Source organism: Pezoporus flaviventris, unplaced genomic scaffold, assembly GCF_033815535.1.
Source record: "Pezoporus flaviventris isolate CSIRO_AGI_PZ_B2104156 unplaced genomic scaffold, CSIRO_AGI_Pfla_v1 ptg000002l, whole genome shotgun sequence".
NCBI lineage: Eukaryota > Metazoa > Chordata > Aves > Psittaciformes > Psittacidae > Pezoporus > Pezoporus flaviventris.
In genome coordinates, this window is record NW_026892550.1 from 63,117,716 (window position 1) to 63,137,684 (window position 19,969).

The following is a 19,969-nucleotide window of genomic DNA, read 5'->3' on the forward strand; positions in this document are numbered from 1 at the left end:
TGCCCTTATATTTGACCCTTTCAGATAAATAAACAGCTGAAAATGTCACTTGGTATACAGCAGATAATAGGGGCATGCATATAGTAGAGAAAGTCCCAGTTTCCTTACTATAGATAGTAGGGAAAATATAGACAATATTTTATCACTTTTTATTCTATATTTTATGAATATAAATATATAATGTTTCTTATAGACTATACTATATAATAAAACATGTATTGTACTACTGCAAAAGCATAGCAGTGAAGTTTATATAGCTTATATTCCTTTTATTTGTTTTCATCTTTAGTGTCTCTGCATAACAGCTTTCCATTGGAACTGTAAACCCTTCAGTACCAGATGCATGTCTATTGTGAAAAAAATTTCTTTTTTGTTTTATATGGACTCTGAGAAACAACTATGCACTAAAGGTTGGAAAATTACTGTATAGTCTTTGTCCTCCAGCCAATAAGCAGGTATCCAGCAAATATTGATTGAAGTGTTTTACTTTGCTGATTGAACTATTTAGCAAATTGTTAATCTATATAATGAAAATAAATAGCTGGTAAATGTGCACAGTGTCTCATCACTATCTTCTTTTAAAAATTAATTTGCTGCATGTACAGGAATGGGATCTATCCTATAAAAGCTGATCAATATTGTTGCAGAACCTAGTAACAATTTCAGCATTTTCAGCTCATCCAGCACATATACATGGAGCTACAACTTCAGTGATGAAAAGGTTACAAGACAAGTGGTTACTCCCTGACTCTGATGATTGGTGCTGCATGGTTGGTAGGCAGTGGTGGTGAAGCTGGGGACTGACTATCCATGGCAGCTGTCTGTGGAGTTGTGATGGCTGTGTTAGCAGAGTTCAGTGTTCACTTTCTGTGCAAAAGGGCTTTTGGAGAAAGAAAGGTGCAGATGGTCACTGTCCCAGATCACCTCCGGGTAACATAAAAGTAAAATTGTCAGCATGTGTTCTTATGCCACTGCCAGCTGTATACTGATGAGGTGATATTGTGAATGCCTTCATGGAAGGTGCTATATTGAAACAGTATAAGTCAATTTTTCAGTGACTACTTTCAGTGGTCTCTCATCCTATGCTTTGTCTGAAATGGTGTGTACATAGTTGTAGTGAGATGCTGGTATCATATAACAGCAGTGAGAGAATAGTGCATTTGAGCAGCCAACAGCAATAGGTACTGGGAAGTCATTGGAAACTGCTGGTGATTTGATGAGGTAAATCTAGAGTAACTGAGAAAAGGATCTAACATTTGTTTGAAAACTTAAGTGCCCTGTGAACATGACCTTTGATCACAAACTGAAATGCAAAGGCTTTAACTAAGGGCAGGCACAATAGTTTTGAAAATGGTAATGATTCAGTTTTCTGAACTTTGACAGTGTGTGTGGATGCAGCTCAAACTGCCATGAGTGACTGAAAGAAATGTTCTTTTTAATCATATGAAGCTGCCTTATACTAAAAGACAGTTAATTAAAGCTGAATTTAACATTTATGCCTAGAGAAATTTGACACTTGGATATGTCTGTGATAAATGCACTTTAAAGTATAAGAATAGCTATTCAGTGCATATTGTTCTACATGAGATTTAAAGAAAATGAAATGTATCCTGAGTACCCACTCTAGTGTTCTTACTGGTTTGCAAGCTGTGGTGCATACAAGATAGCTATATTATTTTACAAACTAAATCATTGGAATGAATACTTGTCACAAACATTTTGCATTTGACCTAGTTTACAAGCAGTTTTTCTTGCTTACTTCTTTTGTCTCTTCATACATCTCTTGTCTGGGAAGGTAAGGCTGCAATGTGTGTTATTCCAGGGATGTTCAGCCTCACACCAAACTAAAACTCACCCTTCGGAGGTTTGCTTTTTGCACAGGAAAACCTAGAGCAAATAATGACAAAACTCAAATTCTAACAGAATAATGGATGCTTGATATTAAAATCTGCCTTTTTGTTTGTATTTATATTTTGTAGTTGTTTTAGAATACTATTAGGTCCATTAGGGAAAAGTTGGTTTGTGACTATGTTTTAAAAAGTACAGTAGTTTGTTAAATCAGGCAATGTACTGGGAGAATATTTGCTTTTATAAATCCTTTGTATGTCTTTTCTTAAAAAAAAAATAAATTGTGCATTGGGGTTAGAGTTGAGTTCTTTCTTAGATTTTATATTTTGTTGCAAACTATCTGACTGTATTTGTGATGTTGCTGGCCTGGGTCTATGTGGACATCTCATAATAGGATTCTGATAATTGCAGTATTCTGAGAGTATAAGTATGTTTGGGAACTCAGCCAATAGATAACATGAAAGGGACTAGACAATAGCTCCTACATATATGTTTGCATACACATATATGACTTTTTAATTAATATTTTAAAGTGTTTCTAAAGAATAATAAATATTTGTGTACACTTGGATCAAAAAATCCAGTTTCCTTTCAAAAAAAATATATTTCAGAGAGGAGGGAAAAACAGCCTAATGCCAGCCCCACCAACAATGGTGCTTACATACATTTGGCTGTATGATTACTGGTTATAAAGTGGTTTAAACCAACTGAAAACAAACAAAAGAACCATGGAGCTGCACTGTAAAGTATTTTAGAACTCAAACCTGAAGTTTATGGATACTTTTTCTATTCCTTTCATTGTGACACTAATGAAATTGAGTTTGGAACTGCAAACAAGCAACAAAAATTTTTTTTTTTATTTAACTCCATTTGGAATAATGAAATTTTGGTTATATGGAAGGTTTATGCTGTAGGTTTGTCAGGTGTTGACATCCTTTTCCACTCCTCTGCTGGGCCAGAAAAGCAGAAATAAGTTCTCCTGAACTGAGACTTCATCCAGGAAAAGAAAGGAATATTCTGTGATTCTAAGCCTATGTTTGGAGTCCATTAGTTTCTATAAGCATAAAAGACACTTAGGCTTCCTTGTGCTTTAAAGCACACCTCAGTTTCATGCAAAACCAATTACACATGTTTGAAAATACTTGCTGGGCTGCTGCTTCTTATAAATCAGTGAGGAAGAGAAAGTTTCATTTTTAAATTATTTGTTGTGTTTCTTGAATAAATATCCATAGCAATTAGAAAATGGAAATACCTCACTTCCATGTTGGGCCAGATGTTGTTTGAGGCTCAGCTTTTTACTGGTGTAGAATCTTATGGCCTGTCATAGACACCCTTCCTTCTTTTAAGAAACAGGTCTATAAGTTATCTTTCCAACCTCTGAAAGGGTGAAACAAGTACCACCACCAAGGAAATATCAGTAGTTTTATTTTAATCCGTGACTTGAAGTATTTACAGGTAAATTTTTGACACAAATTTGGTGTTGAAAATTTTTTACTAGTATGCTATAGAAAGCCAAATGCCTGCGTGATACTATCGCTGGAACTAGATGATCTTAAGGTCCTTTCAAACCCTAACTATTCTATGGTTCTATTAGTGGAAAAAATCTAAATTTAAAATTACACCAAATTGAGGAATCCCACAGATTTCTAAAATATGCTGCCCGTTACTACATTAATTATAGCATTTCTTTGTTATCTTTATGCTTTTGTGGAAAAATAGTTCTTCTCACTGTACACAATCAAGGCATAAGAGCTAACTCAGAAAAGCTATGGTTCTACTTTGTTGTGTCTCTGTAGTAGATTTTTGTTGGCCTTTTCTAACAACACACTGTATTTAGGATAAAAAACAGGAAGGCAAAATTAGCTTTGTTTTAAAGTAAGGTTTTCTCTTTGTATGGTAAGTTGCAGCTAGAATAAAAGAACTAAGAGATGCATTTGAGGGCATGGGACAAAAATTAGTCTTCTGCTTACAGTTTTGCAAAATGAGATTGAGTTTTACTTTGAAATCAAGCCAAAAATTGTTCCTTGGGGGGCCCTGCTGTAAATGGATATCTGTTATTTAGGCTAGGTAATCGAACAGATGCGAATCCTCAGTACATGCCTCCCTTGTGAGTTGCTGAAGCTGGCATCCTTTTACCAGCAAGCTAATTCTATGGGCTGTTTTGGCTCAGGCACACCATGTTAGGGGGTGTTACAGAGGTTTTCTTACACTTATTCTATCCCAGTTTTACTGTTTAATTGGTTCTCTGTTCTTAACCAACATTCAACAATAAAATTATACAGACACTAAATCTGCCCCCCTATATTACTGTATGTTGTCCCATACGTTTTCTTGTGGAATGAAAGTAGTGGTGTACAAAAGCAGCTCCACCCTGCAGCAAATGCAGGGGCAGCTGGAGATCCCTGTTGTCTCTACATTCCTTCTATGAATATCTACAAATATCTGTCACCTCGAAGATGCTCAGAAATTGGTAGGAGGAGACAGGGCTCTCATTGTGTGAGACTGGGGATCAGGATGTCTTTGGCAGATCAGCCTGCAAAGGCAAGTGCTTATTTGGATAGAATACTTTCTAATGTACTGTGTTCTTTCATTTGTGGTTGAAAATTTTGATTCCAGTTAACAACTCTAGATGAAGAATTCTGGCATTCAGGTTAGAGGCAATGAGTCTAATTTTATGAAAGGAACAACTGAGCACACAGTCTTTCTCCTTTAGAGAATCAGGAAACTTCAGACTGACAAATGTTTAGTGGTAAGAGACTTTCCTCATAGGAACCAGAAGATACTGTGGTTTTAAATTATAGATTATTTTTATTAAATTATATATACATATATTCCTCCCTTTAAATTTATCTCCATAATGTAGAAAGTATGAGGAAAAAAATGCATTGTTTTTTTCTTCTTCCTTTCTCAGGTCCGCACTAGTGTCCTACCTGATCACAAGGAGCCGAGAGCAGATACTGGAGTAAGCAATTTTATTTTTTTTTTTAGTAATTGATTTTATTTCTCAGCTCATCAACAGACACAGACACCCGATGAAGAGAAATGGTGTTCTGCCTAACTGCTAAACAGGAGCTGACAAGCTTTTTTGCTAGCAGAATTAAATGAATAAAAAAATCAAGGTACCATTAATGGTCTCAGTGTCTGCTGAAATCCCATTCACATTGTTCTTGAAAATCCTTTTAACTGAAATTATCTTGAGGCAAGTACAACTGTTTAGACTTCCTGCTACTGCCATACAAGCAATCTGGATGAGATCAAGAGCCTTGGAATCATGTTGCTCAAATGAGCCTGACCTGTTGACTTTCTGGTTTTCATGTGCAGAGTATAAAAAGTTCTGCTGTAAGAGTTGCTTTTGAGTCCATCTTAAGAAATTACACTAGTGACATATGGAGGACTTATTTTGCTGTGTAGATCTGTGAAAATTTTGGCAAAGGTATTGGGATGTAATTTCTGGGTCTGAGAAACCTCCCAGGTAATACAGATACCTCATGGGGCTGGGAAATGTTGGTCCTGCAAGAGCTGAATAGAAGACCAAACGTCTGGTGCAGGTATCAGATTTACATCTGCAAATAGTTAAACCAACTGGATTTTGAAACTTTTAGCTTAAGGTGATGTTCCTGCATTACCAGGGCCTCCTTGGCACAGTTTCCAGGACTTCAGCTAGTGTTTGAAAAACCTGTAGCTTGGCAGCAAGTTCAATCTGAGTGAAATAATCGATGTGTTTCAACTTTTCATATAGCTATTATGGAGACTTTTCTCTTTGGCTAGCTGAGACTATTCATCAAACTACACAAGGCACATATCTTAACATTTATAATCGTAAGTACTCCACTAGCAAAATTACAGAGGAACTTTACTCTATAATTAACATTGCAGCAGCAGTTCTGTTTAAAGCCTGCCTTTAAAGCTTCTCCAAATCAGGTATGGAAAGTTAGACTGGTTTGTATGCTGCCAGTTCAGTCCTCAGGGTAGAATACTGGTATCTAAATCAGTGTGAAAAAGTATTCTCCGGCATTGTTTGAAATTAGATCCCTTGAACATTAGCATAACTCTCTTCATGGGATCATTCACAGTTTTATTTAATTTTGAAAATAACTCCTAATTGTCAGGCAAAGAAAACCTAATTCTAAATAAGCATAAAAATAAAAACCAAGCAAGTGAGTAGAATTTTTTTTAAGCCCATAAAATTATTCACCTTTAATTTCATGACCCTGGAGAACTAGATAATGATGCTGAGAGCTCGTTACTTGGTACAGTGACCAAAGCTCCTAGATTGTGTAAGAGAGCAATATAATTGTTTCTTAGCCCTGGTCATATGTGAACCCTGACTTAGGGTTCTTAAATGGGTTTACAGTTCTATTGTGCTGCAGAAAGAACACCTAAGTGACCCAACTTCTATCAGTTTCATTCCAAATATTCTCCTCCCTCTTTTCAAACGGTAAGGTTGAAAATATAAGCATTTATATGCCATAAAATACCAGATTAGAGGCTGCTATATAGACGTTGTGCTGCAGAACGTGTTCTTATTTTACTAAGGATATGTATCTTCCTACTCTTGTAAAGAGGTAACTAATTTGTGTTTACCATGCTACCACAGAGTTTTAGTGAAGAAACACTGTCATTGACTGATCTAAAAGAAGACGGAACTATCTGTATATTCACTCTAGGTGTGTCACACCTGGACGTATTTCTTGTAAAAGTACATGTTTCATTTTGGCAGGGAAAACTAACCTTCAACTTTGTTTGTCTGGCTGTCTTATTTTTTCTTCCTTACTTCCTGTTCAACACTTCCCAAATCTGCTGTTTTCCCAGCCTTCCATAGACTCTCAGCTTGCATCTTTTTTCCTTTGCTACTTAACTGCCAACCAAAGCACGGGAAATCTAAGCCTGTGTCATGAATAGGAATGGGCCATAAGTGATGACTTAGTTACCCACTTGGAGATCAGTGTCAGTGCTTACCTAAATTGAGAATTTTGATTTGAACTGTATGTTTTACATGCAAGAAAACCTATCATAAGGAAGGGCTTTATTGTTAGCATTCAAACACTCAATATCCAGCTGGTGTTCCTGCAAGAAATCAGGCTGCAGGGTTTTTTTACTAGAGGAAGTTACACTTCTCTGTAGCAACAAATTCTCTGTTTTCCTAAAGGGGAAAGTTGCTATCTACATGCAGCGTATGTCAACTCAGAGCAACTTGATTTTCTTTAATTTGTATATCCAAGAACATGTATAATATAGCTTGGAATTCTACTTTGCATTCCAACAGTAAAATTAGTGTAATGTAATGAAAAGAAACTGTATTTCTTATTATTTTCTTGCAAAAATTCACTGTAGTTTTAAGATCTCATTATAATTTATTCAGAGCAAGTGATGTTGAGTCACATATTTGAAAGATAAATGGATAGAAGATGGCTGTAGACTATTACTTTCTTTCCCATTGTTTCTGGGGCAAAGTTGGCCAGATGAGATTTTTGCAATTCATAGATGGTAGTGCCTAAGGTCTGAAGAAAAAATATAGCAAACCCAGCTTTGATAAAATACTGAAAACTTAAAATTTCTTGTAATCTAAAAATTACAGTTATGGAAAGAAGATGATGCAAAATGCAAGTGTGCTTGTGCTGAACAGAAGTTCTCCTATGGCCGTACGTTTTGCAACCTGTCATTTTGTCAGGTTGTCAGACTGTACTTAATAAAAGAGAGAGAGGTTCCTGCCTGTAAAATCAAAGTTTAACAATTTACTGATAATCATGTTACAGGTGCATAAAAGAATTTCTACTGGATAGTGTGTCAAATTGACTCTATTGGAATATAATATTTTCTAGGGAGCAAAGAAAGATTTTGAAGCGTGACACAAAAAAAAAAAAGTAGTAATGAAAACTTCAAAAACTAATGGAGACCTTACCTTTTCTTTCTGCTTTGTTTTCTAGAGGAGCTTCCTGGGCTGTACGACTTTTAGAGTAGCAGACTTGGTAAAGTCAAAGGAGCAACAGTTGACCCTTACCCTCAGGTAAGTGTTTTCCTCTGTTGAATTAATAACCTATGGGATTTCACATCCAGAGAAGAGCAATGAATCTAGTGAAGGGTCTAGAGGGCAAGTTCTGTGAGGAGCAGCTGAGGGAACTGGGGTTGTTAAGCCTGGAGGAAAGGAAGCTGAGGAGAGAGCTTACCACTCTCTGCAACTACCTGAAAGGAGTTTGTACTGAGGTGAGAGTTGGTCTCTTTTTCCAAGTGATAGGATGTGATGGCCTCAAGTTGTGCCAGGGGAGGTTTAGGTTTGCTATTAGGAAAAAATTCTTCACCAAAATGGTGTTAAGTATTGGAACAGGCTGCCCAGGGAAGTGGTGGTGTCATAATTTCAGGGGGTATTTAAAAGACATCTAGATGTGGCAGTTAGGGACATGGTTTAGCAGTGGATTTAGCAGTGTTAGGTTTATGGTTGGATTCCATGATTTCAAAAGTCTTTTCCAACCTAAATGATTCTATAATTGCTGCTTGACTATGAAACTCTGTATTACTTCAGGTTTATTAGATGTCAACTTGAAATGCTTCTATGTCTACCATGCACAAAGTCAAAATGAAATATTGATTCTTTAAGCTGGGGCTTGCTTCGTGTCAGATTAGAAAAGGTTAGCAATTTTTTAGTATGATAGTCTATGGAAGAATTGCAGGGAATTTGAAGTAGGGGATGTCCTTTCAAAGTTTCCTTTAGAAAGGAACAGAAAATTCTAAATATCATTTGATATGTGTGGTTTAAAGATTTAACACTGTACAGTTTTCTGGTTTGTTTACTAGACATATTTAAAGATGGTGGACCCAGTGACTCAAGGCTTCTCTTACGTGAAATCGGTTGTCAAATTCTAAACTATTGTTACATGCAGCCAAACTCAAATGCCAGTATGGGGGTGATGTACAACTCTAATGAGTGGCACAGTGTACAATACTGCAGGAGAGTCAGGGCCCATAATTAAAAACTAGGGCTGGGCTGAACAGATAGTTCTGGTTGTAATCTCCTAAACTATTGTTACATGCAGCCAAACACAGATGGCAGTATGAGTGGCACAGCATACAATGCTGCAGGTGAATCAGAGCCCATATTCAGAACTGGGCTAAACAGGTAGTTCTGAAAGCTGTGCACTGAGGAAAAAACATGAAGTTTTCACCCCTGATACTGACTTGCATGGCCTAAGGTGTATAAAGATATGAATCTTTTTGAAGGTTAGGGGACACATTTTAGGCACTGATTTTTCTGAATTAATTCTTTGGACTTTATATAATGCTGGGATTTTGTTGAGTTGATTTTTGCAAGAACAAGGGAGACTTATTTGTGATTACTGGTTATGTACAGGTACACATCACAGAGCAAGTACCTGAACTCATGGTGCTTCTACATAGCCACATTTTTGGGAGGAAAGAAGCTGTGCCTAGGAAAACTGAGATGCTGGTATATGTTCTGCCTAGGATACTGTACATAAGTGCTGTAGAAAAGTTGTGTTGTATTCTTTATTCCTTCACATGAAGCCAGGCTTCACTTGGATGGAGGCCCAAATTGCAAACCATTTCAGTGATGTTGTGGTATTGTCACTGTGTTGAGGACACTGTATATTTTTTAAACAGAAACTTCCTGAAGTATTTTTGGTTTATTACCACACGTGCTTTCCTATTATAAGAATAGTAGTTACATACATGCGTAGTTTAAAGGGCAAAGTTAACAAAATGCCTTGATTTTAATTTCTCCCAAATGCAGATAATGTCATGCCTAATCGGCAGGTAACTTTTTCTTACAGAAGAAACCAATCCAATCAAATGTGAACTGACTACTCCCTATGGAATTGTATGGCTAGATAAACAAATACCAATTTACTGTTTGTAAGTCTTTTGTTACAGAATTTCGAGTTGTCTCAAGTTCTTTGGGACAAACTTTGCCTCTCTGACTGACATACTGAAAACTTGATCTGAAAGAATGCCTCTGACAGGTGCCATAATAATTGACAGAATGTAAAGTGTCAGGAAAGTTTCAGGGTATTTTGTATCTAGCCCATCTAATTTGTAAATAAAAAGTTCAGATGGATAACTAATAATCCACAGGTGACAGATTGCCAGGTTAGTTTTAACTGAAGCTCTAATCCTTTTCAGGGTTGCTTTTATTTATTATTTTTAGTCTTGTATGTCCTCTTTATGCAGCTAACATTAAAAGACAAATATTAGCATAGAATCCTGGAATGGTTTGGGTTGGAACTTGCTTTCCTTTAATTGCCTTATTATATTAGCTCCCCTCAGGAGGATAAGGGAGCCTTATCAGAGCCTGCAGTTCTATTTAATTGTTGTTGATATACTTTGGATGGGAGTTTACCATATACTGCCTGGGACTGAGATACTGCTTTGCTAGATCTGAAGTAAAGATTTAAGTGTCCGGAAATAGATCTTTGGTGTGCTCTGTAAATATTGGTGCAATTATAGTATCTGGTTACTTTTTCCAGGGTGTTGTGGGTTTTTTTCCCTTATTTATTATGTCATGCCATTGTCTTTTATGAGGCACACAATAATATAAAAATATTTTTAAAGAAATATTCTTGTATTTTTCTCAGTTATTTTGTGGAGGGGTGGCATACATCTACAATTCCTTGCTTTTCCTCACCAGTGTACATTCATAGTGATGAAGGAATCAAGTTACAAAACCACTGCAAAAGAATTTATTGTGATTGTCCTTTCTTCCCTATGAAGGTGCTCTAAGCTAATGTCTGAGTGTTTATTGTAGATGTGTACACCTATGTCTGTGTAGAACCAGAGCAGGTCAATTTATAAAATTGCTTTGATGCTGATGATGTATGCAACTGATGTTGGCAGAAGAAATTTAGTTAGTAGAGACTTGGGATTGTGGTTTTCAATATGAAATTTATAAAAGCAGATATGCTTTCTATAGAACAAAAAGTTTTATTTTGTAATGGTAATGCAATGCCACTTGTTTCCAGCTTTCTCACAAGGCTGTGATGATGAACAGAATAAAATGGGCTCTTGAATAAAACAGAAGTCAAAGCTACAGCCAGTCACAGAATATTTCTTAATAGTGACTATATGCTGCAGTGTATTCAATTAAAAAAAAAAACAACAAACCACACATCCTTTTTTTTACTTTGTAAATGAGTTAGATAATTATCACTATTTTAGTAATTAATAATAGTTTATTAAATAAATTTTAATTTTTTTTTCATGTTCAGTTTGGAGGATCTTTTTGTCATGCCTTTCTTTTAAGAACAGCACAATGTGGTTTTTTTGCTTGGTTGAGGCTTTCTGTAAAGGGCTAGCAACTAGTATTTCCATTAGCTGCTTCCCCTGTGGTAACAGTTTGTCTGTTTCCAAGAAAGTCATCTTTAACTGGGTGATTTTGGTATGATTTCCAGTAAGTTACATGTAAGAAGCAGCAGAAGAAAAAGATGAAAGTACTCTTTTGCTCTCTCTGTAAAAATAAGGTCCATCTGTCTGAGATGCTCCTCTTAGTAGACAGTACAAAATTGTAAGTAGGGTACTTCAAGATGAAACTAGGGTAATATCAATGCCACTTGCATCCTTTGGCCCCTGTAAACAAGAACTCTGTAGTGATGGAACTAACCATACAAAAAACAAGAACTAGGATGCAGTGCATGAATTATACAGATCACTTGAGAGAACATGCCTGTGGATGTCTGTCAGTCATGTGGTGTACAGACATTCTTTAAACGTGTGACTGTACTTGACCTCTTGGACCATATCTTTTTATCTATCAATCTGATTTTTTTAGCTGCCTTATTTTCATTTATCTTGGGCAGGACTGAACCTCTCTCCTTTAAATAAAGGAGATAAAAATTAACTGTAGTTATTTTTGGAAAGTTCAAAAAAAAGCAACTCCAAGACTCCGTTAAAGAAATCCCTCTGACTTTTGTCCCTCCTAGCACTGTTCTGCAAGCATCTTGTAGTTCAGTAGGCCGGAAGACATGTAACTGCACTTTAGTAGTAGTTACATTCGTAATGTTTAACTAACTAAAGACAAATTGAAAGCAGCACACTAATTCTTGCAGTCATTTATGTACATATAACTTCATTAGCAAATGATGACTGTAAAATACTATGTATTTAGCTTCTTTTCCCCATTAAAATTCAGCCCAAGTCTTCCTACAACTATTTTTACTTATCTTCATCCTGAAATTGTTTCTTGGCTGCTTCATGTCATGTCATCCACCGCAGGAAGCAGGTGGACAATGGCTTGGCATTATTAAGCGAGGCAAATCGTCCATTCAGTTGAGGTGAAACTTGTTTTGACATGAAGCTTAATCAACAGTACGTTGGATCATGAAAACTGAGAAGGAATCGAACAGTGAAAAACTTTATTTACCTTAGAATGCAATGTTAGGCTATACTAATGGCATTTATTGTGTATTATGCTTTGAAGAAAGGGGCTGCCTGCTAGATGGCAAGTCATGCAGTTTGCATTTCAGGATGCAGTCACTCACTTTGTCATGTATAATTGACATAGCTGGGCAAATACACTCTCTGCTTCTCTTTCCTTGTATTCTTGAGGTTTTGTTTTGGTTTTGGTTTTTGTTTTATTTTTTGGAAGAAAAGTATGGCCATGGGAACCAATTAGCAGGCCTAAATTTGCATATTCACTGTGCAACAATGAGACTTGATGTGCACAGCATTGGTGGCAAATGGCTGCTGTTCTCAGTCCTTCCAGCTCATTTGCTTTTCTACCATTATCTTGTTACCATCTTTCTTTCTGGATGCTTGGGTCAACCTTTCGTTGCTAGAAGTATTCAGGTGAGCATGTATTCCTGCTGCTTGTGATGGTGCTGACTAGCTCCTTACCTTGCCTTTGAGGGAACTGATACTGACCTGGTGATTCTTGAGGACTTAATGTGGTAGGGAAATCCATGTGTATAATAAACTACAAGTTCATATTAGAAGCATTAGTAAGTAATTGTAGTTTTAAGCCTGAGCTGATTTCATGATGGCTTCCAAAGTCTGTGGTTTGGCTCAGTGAGTAGAACATAGAACAGCAGTGTTGCTTTTAACACTGATAGAAGTTTGTGGGTTTTGGTTGTTTTTTTTTGTTTGGTTTTTTTTTTGTTTGTTTGTTTTTTTTTTTAAGTTCAAAACAAACTGCTTCACTTGGAATCCCCTCCACAAGGTTCAGCAGAAGATGGGTCCTTAGTGACTTCAGCTTAGTGAGTGCAAAATATCACAAGCTTATGGCTGTGGTAGGTGCAGTGAGCACTACAGTGTGCAGTCAGGTTACGCTGCATGGTTAGGGATAGACTGAAATATTGCTAGCTTTGCTGCCAAAGCCTGCATCCTGTGACACTGGATTCTAAAATCTGGTTTAGAAATCATGCTTCCAACACTTGATCTCCTTTTCATTGGTCATATTCCAAATTCAGATGCTCTGCAGGCCATTGGTGCTCCTTCTCTCAAGCTTCTAAAAATAATCAGCAATTTTCCAATTCTATAAACGAGAGTTTGAGCCATATATGGGCTTTTTTTTTTTTTTTTAATTCTTATTGCTATATTCCTCATCTCCACTGTCCCTCTGCAGTTTTATGAAGATACAATCGTTTGTCTTTTAGGTCTACTGTATCTCTTGTTACATGACCATGAGCCATTTGATGCAGGGACAGTCTTCACTGCACTGCGAGAGTACAGAGTGCACCATTTGCTTTTATTAAACTGCAGTAAATAAGCTGATTCTATCCTAATGCATTATGAAGTCGTCTAAAACTAATTAATTATTCTCCTAATGCTCTGTTGAGCATCAGTGTGTTTGTGTGAGACTGTCTTTTCCTGTCTGTCCAGGGAAATGGCATGAAGTGTATACATATATGTGTATGTATGTGTGCTATACTGTTTCTGTTAGTGCAAAGTAATGAAGATTTTTATCTAAGTATAATCACTAGACTTATTTTTCCCAGTGCATCACTTCTGTTTTTTGCTTTTAATTTTCTTTCAAGCTAAATCTTAACCTTCTGATGTTGCTTGAAAGTTTTAAATGTGTGTGTTGTTTGCAGACTCATGCACCAGTGGTATTTTACATTCACAGTGTCTGACACAGCTAATGGCACTTTCTCCTTGGGCATTTATAGAGCTCTTTGTTGATTTGCATGCCTGTAGCATAGGGTGGTTGAGGTTTTTAGTTGTTGTTGCTGTTGTTTCTTGTTTTTGTTTTGTTTTAATTGTGTTTTCATATTTCCATGTGGAAAGAGAAGAGAAATGGAGGAAGTAGTATAACTGCAATGCAGTGTCCCACCATTTAGTTTTATTCTGTTGCATGACCTCTTGCAGATACTGCATGTTTCAAATTGTAATATTAGATATATATTAGACCAGAACAGGAGTGATTTTGAGAAGAAGTGCAACGTGTATAGAGTAAGCTTCCAAATCTATACTGCTAGTTGTGCAGGCAAGCAATGCACTGCCCACTGCCATACTGAGGCCAAACCTCTAATAACAGCAATGAGGGGAAATATTTAGTGTTCTAAGGGAAGGGAGACAAGGACTGGGAAAACACAATTGGCTTTTTTTTTTTTTAATTTTATTTTACTTGAGCAACATACCTTTTTGGCTTGTAGTAGTTCATTTGAAAATTAAGCTCCGCTTTGCTCAACATCTCTTTATACTCTTAATTTCCTCTGATGTAGTTTTAAATCAGATCTGTTTTATGTAGGTCAGTCTCAGACTTGCAGGTCTCTTTAGGCTTAGAAAAATGTGTTTCTTAAAAGAGGATGGGCAAGATTTTACTTCTGAAAGTCAAATGGATGCAACATTTTCCTTTCAGACTAGAATAACAGTAAAGTGCTGTTGCATATTTATGTCAGCCTGGTAATGAGGTTGTCCACTTGTACACTTTAGTTGGGACACATTAAGCTGTTGGAAAATTTTCAGTCTCACAGCCACACATTTTACTCTGATTTTTAAAGGTATAGGTGATTTGATAACATCTGTTGTAGTCCCTTTCCCCTTGGAAATGCTGTAGTCGATTTGTTGAGTTAGCCTAGTTTGCATGCTGGTTTGACACAGGAAGGGGAAAACAAATGAAATCAAACCACTAAGCTGTAGCAACTCAGGGGAATGTTCTTCATTCAGAAGGCAGTTAAGTTCTGCTCATGCATTTCAAAATTATTGTACATTTTTGCTCATAAAAACCCTTTGGACATTGAACACTTCTTATTTCTTTTGTGTGTTTTGTTAATTAACATAGGCTTCTTTGGTTGTGAGGCTGTCTGGAATTGGTTCATTTTTTATTGTTCCTTTATTTTATTGTCAGTAATGAATTTGGCTTAGAGGAAATGAAGTAGTGACACATGTAAAATATGAAGAATTATGTCAATTTTGCAAGTTTTTATGTAAGAACAAATTTAATTTGTGTAGTTACAAGATGAATGTATTTTAATGAGTCACATATTAAAGAATAATGGTTTGCAACCAAAATAATTATTTAATTTTGAAGCTTGAGGGTAGCTGTATTTTGAGACTTCACTGTAAAAAAATGAAAGTTTTGATTTAGCATAATAAATAAGTATCCATGCCTGAAAAGACTGACATATGCACTTAACTTGAGTCAGTGTGAAGATTTGACATGCTCTGACTTAATTAAGGCCTTATGCTGCATGCAGAAATACAGATGATGTCAAATCGTGTGAGGAAAATGCAGAGACAGCGTGCTTCTACCTGGAACATGAGCAGGCACTCTGGGAAAGCCTGTGCATGGCAAAGTCCAAGGCCTGCCCTGCCTGAGAGCGGGAGACAATGTGTGTCGGTGTAGTGCTGCTCAGGTGTTCTCAGCTCTTCCAAGGCAGTGAGAATTATCTCATGGAGCTGTACAGCTCTGGTGCCTCCGTATGGTATTGTTCCATGCAGCAGGACAGGCCTTGGATTGCAGTCTTTCTCCTGGTTGGTGAAATGAGGAGAAGGCTGTTCGGTTTGTTTTTTATCCTTTCTTTCAAAAAACCCAGTTGTTCAGAATAAGCCAGGGAAGATAGACTGCACCATTAACCTTGGTGTTTTGCTACTAGTGAAAGCTGAAAAGCATTCAGTACCTCTTTGGAGTTTAAACCTTGGTTTCTCCTAAAAGGTAGTGAGCAGTACTCTTGGGAGATGTAAATCTGAATTGCTATTTATTTTCGCTTAATTGGAAGTAAATTGTTTGCAGAGATGATAATAAAGGTGTTCATCTGGAACTATATTATCTTCTCCCGTATAGTTGAAGAAACGGGACTGATTCTGAATTATTACAGAAGGACTTGGAAAGGAAAAGTGATATTGGGATTAGTTTCATTATTTTGGTTTAGCAGGAGGTTTATTAATATACTGAGCATGCCCTTTCTTCACAGATTATGTTAGGAAACAAAGCAGTGTGTTGTGCAATGAGATTGAAGCTCATAGGCAAGGTATTGGTGCAGTGTTACAGCCCTTTCTCTCATGGTTCACACACAGAATAATGTCTAGAATAAAAGCTTGGCATATTCATGGATTCTTGCACCATTTATAGCACTTACCCATCCTCAGTTTTGTGGTGAAAACTTTGATTGCTATTTTAAGGAATTTGGAGAAAATACAGAGTGCCTTATTGTTAGTATTTGGTTTATGATTAGAATCATAGAATGGTTAGGATTGGAAAGGACTTTAAGATCATCTAGTTCCACCCCCCTGCCATGGGCAGGGACATAGTTGGCAGAATGGAGAGGGAACTAAATGTTTATCAACAATGTTTTTACTGAATGCATGCGGTGCTGTAGATGACCCAATGTGTGGATTTTTTTCCCTAGGACTTCTGATGGTGGGAAGACAGTTGGTACCATTGAAGTCAATCTTGTGAAGATGGGAGAGCTAGAGGATGGTGAAACAGACCACATCACAACAGATGCCCAGGATCAAAAGGTAGAAACTCAGTTCATTGTGAGCCTTAATTAGAATGATCAGCTTTGCCAAATACCTAAATTGCTAATTCCAAATTGGGTTACAGATATAATAAAAAATTTCCAGAATAAAGTACTATGTACACTTACTATCCCTAAACTAAAAATAGTTTTTAATGAAAACCTACAGAGTAATATTCTGTCCTTAGTTTCCTAGTCCTTCCCCCTCTTTAGGAAAAAAAGAGCTAATTTTGATCTCAACTGATTGTATTTGATCACTCCTAATCAAAAAATGTCCATAGAGACACCATAAATCTTATTTTTCCCTTGGACAGTTCCTCCCTTTTCTGCCCTTGAAGTCCATGGATTTTTATGTGCAACCTGTGCCCACAATATTGAAAACCTTGAAAGAATGACAGACAAGCAAGCCAAAGAAGAGATGAGTCCCCTTGCAAAGGGGAAGGTTCAGCTGCATTTCATGGGAGCACACAGCTGTGGGGAAAATCAATGGGAGGGATGGCATAGCAATGATGGCTTAAAGTGGTAGCATAGAGCGGTGTTGATCAGAAGGTTGTATGTAGGGATTTTAAGTTGGATGCTTATGGTGTGGGGCAAGAGAAAAGATAGAAGGGCTTGCAAAGAGCAAAAATGCTCTTAAGTAGGCAGGTTGTTGCAGGCAAAAGTGGTGGAGACTGCAGTTGAAGTTGAAACGGGGAGAGTGGATTTGAGAGTTTAAAAAAAAAGCAAAGGAAGGAACATGGAAAGGATGGGCTTTCTCTATGATGACAAGAGGTTTAGGATTGGAGGAAATTCAGAAATGACTGCTCAGAACAAGGAAATCAGAGCTTGAATGATTTGCAGTTAATAAAAAGGTCTCTCTAACTGGCTCCCTAACTGATGGTATCTGACATACCTGTACAGGATTGCCTCCTCCTATCTCTGTGTCTGCAGCCTCATTCTTACTAACAGAATTTTTGCAGCCCTGATACTATGGTGTATTGCTATACACTATGGTGTATTCTGTTATTAGTGGGGAAAAGAAAAAAATTACATTAGATAATGCTTCAGGGAATGTAAGTTTAAGGACTGCATTATTTTGTCTGAAAGTAACATGTAAGAAGCTAGCTTTGGGGGAATTGTTCTGAATACCTTTCCTGCTCAGCCAAAGCAGTCTGCTTTTGAGCCAAATTCTGAGGATAGATTTTACATTCCTTTTTTCACCATTCTTCTTAAAAAACTTTAATGCCCTTTTAAAGCAATAGACCAGTGGGACCAGTTCAAAGAAGCCAACAAACACTGAAATCTTCGTGGTTTTGTACTGCAAAACTTCCACAAGATACACCAAATGAACCATTTTTTCAGCCTTCTCTTTCATTTTGCTTTTCTTCTATTTCAAAATATGGAATAAAGCTTCCCACAGTTATTTGGCATATAGTGAATGAACTCTGTCTAGCCTGAGGGAGCCAGAAATAGCATAGCCAGCAGGGCCAGGGAAGTGATCATCACCCTGTACTTGACGCTGGTGAGGCTGCACCTGGAATCCTGTGTTCAGTTCTGGGCCTCTCACTGCAAGAAAGACATTGAGGTGCTGGAGTGGGTCCAGAGAAGGGCAACAAAGCTGGTGAAGGGTCTGGAGGATAAGTCTAATGAGGATTGGCTGAGGGAACTGGGGTTGTTTAGTCTGGAGAAGGCTCAGAGGGGACCTTATCACTCTCTAAAACTACCTGAAAGGAGGTTGTAGTGAGGTGGGGGTTGGTGTCTTCTCCCACGCAACAAGTGACAGGACAACAGGTAATATACTCAAGCTGCACCAGGGGAGGTTTACATAGGATATTAGGAAAAATTTATTTCCAGAGAGGGTAATCAGGTATTTGAACAGCCTGCCCAGGGTAGTGGTGAAATCACCATCCCTGGAAGTGTTCAAAAACTGTGTAGGTGAGGCCCTCAGTAATATGATTAAGTGGTGGTCTTGGCAGTCCTGAGATAATGGTTGGACTTGATGATCTTAGTCTTTTCCAACCTAGTTGATTCTATGATTTTAGGGGGTTCTAATACTTGTCAAGAAAGACAAGCCTCATGACAGTTCAATTTTCTGTGGTCTTTAAAGGATTCCTTAGTTTTTATGTATTAGTTGTACCATGGTGTTTTGGTTTCTATGTTCATAGTGAGGATGCAATTGTGAGACTGTAAAGTTATTGAATTATTTCAAAGAAGTAAGTTCTGAATCAGGTTTGACAATTCATTAGATTAACTACGTACAGGGAATTCCTCATGGAAGTGTAAGGTGATAGTTAAATTCAGTCTGAGATATCAACTGGTGGGACAATACATCGTGTCTTGCTTTTTTAAGCTCTGCAACAGAGTATCTAGGAACTGGGGAAGCCCTAGGAGCTCCCTATCACCTTTAGAGGCTGTTATTTTTTTCTGACTGGAGGTAGGAGAAGCATTAAAAATGTGCATTTAACATAGGTTTACACTGCTGATTTTGCCATGAACTTTTAACACCTTTATACCCTGATCAAAGAAATCTTCAATTCACTTGTATAACAAATTACTTCAATCACACACTATGAGTACATTTTAAAGACTTTCCGTGGTTTCTACTTTTCTGTTGTTTAAAAATCAGTGGAGTGCTTTCTGACACTGCATGTGAAAACTACATTGTCACCAGAAAGCTCTCTGAAAGCACAAAAGTTGTCAAAAATTATTTTAACCTCTGCTGTAAGAAACCTTTCTGTTTTATTATGAAATAGCAGATCATATTTTGCCATTTTCTCTGTTATAGTTCTGATTGTGTTACAGTATAATGGAATGGGACTATAAAGAGGAAAATGTAAATTATAATTAAGGGTTGAGAGGTTACATTATCAGTGATGTTTTTCATTCTGCCTTTTATAAACTGCTATGAATTTCCTTGTAACACCTGAATGTGTTACATTTGTTGTTGCATTTCTTTTGTAGTGTGCATTGGTTCGTGAAGGTGCAGCCACTGAAGGCATAAGTGGTAAAGACAATTTGCCTTCATTAAATGCAGGTAAGTATTCTAACATCCGTAAAAATGTGTTGCAATGCTATGTCAGATCCTGACGAAATCACAAAGATTTGGGGCAGAGCTCTTAAAAGGCTCTTCAAATGATGCACAAATTTTTAATATTTTAATGTTTTGTACCTATTTGACAGTATCATTTTACTGAGAAATGTAAAGAAAACTTCCAGAAATATATGTCATAGAATCATAG

General features: G+C 37.0%; 1 protein-coding gene across 10 annotated transcripts in view; it reads left to right on the plus strand.

The window, feature by feature from the left end:
• The window catches only part of INPP4B (inositol polyphosphate-4-phosphatase type II B), a 309,539-nt gene that overhangs the window by 182,482 nt on the left and 107,088 nt on the right, over positions 1-19,969 (plus strand). For 8 of the 10 annotated variants that reach the window (XM_061441944.1, XM_061441955.1, XM_061441896.1 and 5 more), the window contains 4 exons: positions 4,760-4,810; positions 7,776-7,855; positions 16,641-16,752; positions 19,692-19,764. In XM_061441944.1, the coding sequence (XP_061297928.1) occupies positions 4,760-4,810; positions 7,776-7,855; positions 16,641-16,752; positions 19,692-19,764 (316 nt within the window). The remainder of the gene's footprint in view (positions 1-4,759; positions 4,811-7,775; positions 7,856-16,640; positions 16,753-19,691; positions 19,765-19,969) is intronic. The other 2 variants (XM_061441924.1, XM_061441974.1) reach the window with 1 other exon arrangement.